This window comes from Phragmites australis, chromosome 1 (genome assembly GCF_958298935.1).
Source record: "Phragmites australis chromosome 1, lpPhrAust1.1, whole genome shotgun sequence".
NCBI lineage: Eukaryota > Viridiplantae > Streptophyta > Magnoliopsida > Poales > Poaceae > Phragmites > Phragmites australis.
Window position 1 is genome coordinate 32,067,931 of NC_084921.1, and position 6,000 is coordinate 32,073,930.

The 6,000-nt window shown below is 42.6% G+C and overlaps 1 protein-coding gene across 1 annotated transcript; it reads right to left on the reverse strand.

Moving 5' to 3' along the window:
• Positions 1-3,445: 3,445 nt before the first annotated feature.
• Positions 3,446-4,825, reverse strand: LOC133915448 (uncharacterized). Its single transcript, XM_062358606.1, has one exon. It carries the CDS (start codon positions 4,819-4,821, stop codon positions 3,727-3,729), a length of 1,095 nt encoding a protein of 364 aa, XP_062214590.1. The 5' UTR covers positions 4,822-4,825; the 3' UTR covers positions 3,446-3,726.
• Positions 4,826-6,000: the final 1,175 nt, after the last annotated feature.

Below are 6,000 nucleotides of genomic sequence, written 5' to 3' on the forward strand. Positions count from 1 at the left end.
CATATGCATCATATGTGATAAATTACGCTTTTCGTACGTTATGCATGAGTTCGAGTTGATGTCAGGTTTATGATTGGTAGAACCAATGTTATTACACTAATTCTCTTGTCTTGAATAATTGTTGATATGTATCCTTATAGCCTAGATTTAATATGGTGTTATCTAACTTAAAATATCATTCGTGATGCTTAGCAAGTGCTTAGGTCCTCGGTAGAAGTCGAGCGATGAAATGTTTTATTGTTCACGAGACTAGGCTTTAATTACTTGCACAATGATCATAATAATGGATTGATGGTGTTAATTGGATGAGTGATAAGGATGAGACAAAATATGGGTAGTATTAGGGGTGTTTGTCCTGCCTGGATATAGAGTTCCCCTAGGTAGGTCGGGAGAGGGACTCGGACACCGTAGACCACTTGTATCGTTTAAGCACCGATCATTGTTGCAATTGGCTTTAGCACTTTTTGTGCTTACTATATGTCACATATGGGAATGATAAGCCGATTAACTTTGTAGCTGTGGTTTTTTGGCGTGCGGGTCGATGGTGTCGGGTATTAGGCTGGTTGGGGTATCCAGTTTGCTCTGCGAGTAGTTCTGGATAACCCTGCACCTATCGGCTCATGATCAAACGGTCGGAGCTTATTGAAAAAGGTTGACATGAGTATCCCTTGTATGGACATGTGTGGTCATGCAAGCCGCATGGTCCTCAAGTCTGTAGTTAAAGAAGTACCCCATGTAGAGTGTAAAAATATTTTGAAATGGTGCGCTCTCTGTCATGAGTATGCTTTTATCTATTTGCAGCAGTCATAGAGTTAAAAGTGTGGATTGAGGTGGTTGACTAGTTGAGATGGTGTTTTACAGATATTATTTTTATGGTTCCGTTTACATATATGTTCAGTTGAGGCTTATGGGTTAGATAGTCGTGTTAGTCAAGAATAGATGCTCACACATGTTTATATTGAATTTACTTTTGCATATGAAGTTTACTTAACCATGTGACTTTTTCTTGCTAATATTCAAATGCATAATCCTTAGAGTTGGGCTATTTATAAGTATTCATTATGGATTAAGTCTTACGAATACCTCGTACTCACGCTACTATTTCAAGTGCTGTCGGCGAGGAGGAGTTGGTCTTTGGCTATTTCACACCCGTCGAGAGTGGTGGCGGGTATGAGTAGGTAACTACTCGGATGTCGCGTTTTTGAGGTGAAGCTTAAGGGCATATGGCTTCATCCATCTTTTGCGGTCTTTAGCTTTTATTTTCGCTATGTAGTTTCTTTTGTTGATTATGAGTTGAGTCGATTTTTATCTCCTCCTAGCTCTCTTTTGCTGTAAATTATAATAACTTGGTAATTACTTAAGAACTTGTAATCTAATGTTAATTACTCGTTCTTTATTAAGTTGTGTTGTGATGTTAAATATTGGAAAGACATATGTTCTGATCTTAGATACAAAACACGTGTCAGGACTATCAGAATAGTATTTTGATTAATCATTAAAATTATGATTAAATAAATAATTAACTTAATAATTAATTAGAATACTATTTAGATGATTCTTTATATATTTAGATAAAAAAATTTATATGTCCAACCTAAAAGTAAAAGTGACAGTACTAGTGAAACGTGGAGGAAGGCGGTTCTTTTCACATTGCTCTTTTTTTTATAGGGTACAACGAAGATGTACATAACTCACGTACATTATATTTATTTATTTATTTATTTATTTTCCAAAAGGAAAGGAAAAACCACCGAACACAATGTCAACAGATGAATCAAGTTGATTGCCTTTGCTATATTTTTAGCATCTCAAAAGTAGAATAAAATGAACTTGATTTTGTCGCTGTCGTAAGCATACTTACACTGTTCCCCGGTGGCGAAGCTTCCGACGAGGAGCATGAAGACTAGCACTCTTGCGCTGGCCTTTATTGTGCTTTGCCAGGGTGTTTGTTTTTTTTATTTGGATGGGTTTAAAAGTGGTTTTAAAAAAAATTAGAAGCTATCTAAACGACTGATTTTAGTTTTTAATCTTGGTTTCTGATAACTTTTGGACTTATAAAGTGACTTTGGCTAAAATAAACTAAACTAATAAGCCGACTGAGATAAACTTTTCTGAATTTTAATATGTAAAAAACTATAAATTTATTTTAAAAATCAACAGCTAAAATTTAACGGTCCCAACCATTTTCTCAACTAACTAGCTAGCAACTTCAAAGCTACACTATGTTATCCAAACAGGACCTTCATCCTTTCTGTTCTCTTCTCCTGTTCTCGAGAGAATATGGCAATACCGTTTCCTCACTCTATCAGCAGAATACATAGATGGTGAAGAAGCTGTTGGCCTTATTAGATACTTATTTTTACCCAGTGACAACTAATTTTAAAAATTATTTTTAGTCTTAGATTATACAGTGAAAAAATGAGTTCCTTTTAATGCTCTATTTGTATATAATGATAAAAAATATATATAAATAGAGCGCACCACTTTTTCATCGTATAATCTAGGGCTGAAAATAATTTTTAAAATTAGTTCATCACATAATAAGAATATTAGTGAATTTTTTTTAGATTTTTAATATTTTATTTCAGGCACTAACGATTGTTAGAAGTTATAAAATAGTTATTTTTGGAGAATTTTAGTTTAAATTCTACATTGTTAGAAGTTATAAAGTAGTTATTTTTAGAGAATTTTAGTTTAAATTTTACCCATGCTTTTTAGTAAATCTAATTAAAATATATTACACATAGATTATAAAACACGTATAAAGATTATAAGATTTTTAAAGAAATAAAAAATCACTGATTTTTTTTAGGAGCATAAGTTCGCTGTGACTATAAACCGTGCTTTTCGACGGGAGAACTGTCGAAGGACTCACGGAGTGGTAGAAGGAAAGAAAGATAAAATTGATAGCAGATAAAGAAGAGCAAAATTTTCGATGGTATGGATGGAACCCAAAAAAATTTATGGCAAATAAGAAATTTGCCTGAATTTTTACCATGACCATCATTGTGTAGAGGTGAAATTTTCAAAAATCTTTGCAGCGCCCTTAGGTGAACTGGAGCCAACCGCGCATGCTGCTGAACCTCTTAACAACGACGAGTTGCCGTAACCATCCTAACTAATGCATGGAAGACCGAATGTATGTCCTAAACCACACCTAAATCTACTGGAATTTCCTTAACCATCCATAACTAGGACAGAGAAGTAAGCACTGGTGGTTTTGATTATAAACCATGCAAGCGCTTTATCGTAAGGGTCAGAAGCGCTTTATCGTAAGACATCATAAAATGTGCTAGGCTAAAATAGATTATGAACTCAGATTTTGACCTCTGTGAGAACCTTCGCATAGCTACAGCTCGTCCCCGAAAACCAGCTGTATATGATTTTCCAGAGTTCCAGATATGCCTATGACTGCCAGTAACACATCAGAAATTCTCACCTGATGTCTATATAGACCTCACTCCTAGTTTATTGCATCAAGTGAAATTCATCGTCATAACAAGAATGTAGTTTCCATTACATTGTGTAATTTTGAAAGTACAATTGCCAACCAGGAGCATTGGTGCTCCAGAATTGTGCCTTAACTTATCAAGAAGTAGCAAAGCAAGATCATAGATACACAGTTCATAGTAAGTAACGTGTCTAATCCACAAGTATGTACCTAGACCAACTAATACACAACAAAAACCAAAAGATTAAACAAAGTAAGGAAGATTTGCAATGTTACTATCGGATCTTCTTGTTCATGCTGCCGGCGAGCTGGCGCATCTGGAACCTCCAGAACATGAAGATGGCGAGGGCGGCACCGACCAAGACGAAGATCACAACCATCTCCCCCTCCGACTCCGTTTTCCACGACACCTCCTCGATCCGCCACTCCCTCCCCCCGTCCATCGCACCGGCCTCCACCAGCGCGTACACCCGCCTCCGCTCCCGCACCGCCACCGCGGCCACGGCGCCGTCGGGCGCTGCCTCGTCCCGCACCCCGCACGACGCCCACCCGTCGTTGCTCACGACGAGGCGCAGCGCCGCCGCCCCGCCCACCGCCACCGCCCCGTCGCTCCTGACCGCCACGGAAACGGGCGTGGGGGGCGTGAAGGCCCCCGACACGGTTCTCGTGGCGCCGTCCTCCATGTCCACACGGAGGAGGTGACCGGTGCTGGGCTGGCCCACGAGCAGGAACCCTCGGCTCACGTGTGCGGTGAGGGAGGCTAGGGGCTCGGAGCCGTACGCCGGCGCGGAGGGGAGCGGGGCGAGGTCGCCCTCGGTGGACACCTTGTAGATTCGGGCGCCCACGGTGAGGAAGGCGTTCCCGGTGTGCGGGTCCACGGCGATGCCGCCGGGCGAGGCGGGGTCCGGGAGCGGGGCGGAGTGGATGAGGCGGTGCGGGCGCGGGGAACGGAGGTCGTAGGAGGAGAGGGAGCCCGCGGACGCCACGAGGAGGCGGCGCCGGCGGTCGTCGACGGCGACGGCTGATGCGCCGGAGGAGACGATCGACTCGGTGACTCCGGCGTCGGAGACGGAGAGGACGGCGTCGCCGCCGCCGGCGACGACGAAGTGCTGAGCCGTGGGGTCCCAGGCGAGCGACGCGGGGTTGACGCCGCGGGCGGGGGCGAAGGTGATCACGTGGCTCGCGCTGGAGGGGCCTGGCGCGAGGGCGACGAGGACGAGGAGGAGCAGCGTTGGTAGGACGGAGGCCGCCATCTTGGATGGACTCTGCCCTCGGGGAGATTCAATCGATCCACCGGAATCGGAGGAAGACAATTTGGGGCTGAAGGCCTGCAGTGAGGGCACGGTTGGCAGTTGCGGATAGACATACATGTAAAACTAAATGCCGGTGCATTGCGAAATTATTTATATATTTTTTCTAAAATTTTCAAGATTACATTCACACTGAAAGGGTGGTACTTATGAGTTCTGGTTGACAGCTGACTTAATAATCGAACAGAGAAAGGTCTTGTTCGTTTGCCTCGTCCGCTGAACGGACGAGAGTCCTCTCGTCTGTTTAATAGATGATATCTTTCTCTCACCTATTGAATGGGTGATACTTTCATATAATTATTTTTTTAATAGAATTTGTATTCGATAAATTGAAAAATATTGCACATTAATTTTCTTAAAAAAATTATTTAGTTGGTGTAAAAGTGTGTGGAATTCTTTTACGAAGTGACTTTGTGAGAATACAAAATCCGATTTATTGAACAATAGTAGTTATGAAGCACAAAGATCATATAATTCAGCACGAAGTTTACATACGATGACAAACATTATATGGGACATGGGTTTTTTATCACCGTATGAATGGACAATAACCGTAAAGAGATGATAACAAACGTTGGCATGTACGGTATGCCTAAAAACTAACCTAATAGCATGTCACTGTTAAACCTAACATGCCTTAGAAAATAAAAATAGGTCGGGGTACAATAGATTCTCTCTACTGAGTGCATCTAGGATATTTGCCCTTTCTTAGGGCATCGAGCCCCCACCTTAGCACGACGGACCCTCTCTCGCTTCCTTTCCTTTTTGTTTCGCGTGCTTGAGCCGCGGCGCGCTCCTTCGTGGCGTTCCTGATGCGCTCCTCCTCTTGTCGCTTCATCCGTAGTTCCTCCTGATGCCGCTCGTACTCACGGCATTGGTAAGCTTCCCTCCTCCACGACATCTCCATGTCCACTCATCACTTCTGGTCCTTATTTTGCTCCATGTCGAGCCATTGCACAAAGTCGCAGATAGGTGGAGGAGACTCGATAAAAGAAACAAGAGGGGTGATTAGTAAGAGAGTGCATAAAATCGTGTGGAAAGTGCCACATGAGGTATCTATGTCGCTATACGGGTGGGTACTCATACGATTCATATCGATACTTGTCGTACTGGTAGTTGCCACACATAAAGAAGCTTAGGTCATATACGTAGGATATGTCCTGGGACTCGCGAAGCCTACTAAAGTCATCACAGAAGCACATCAGTGGTTCGACCCCCTGGGGGATGAAGGCTTGGTGG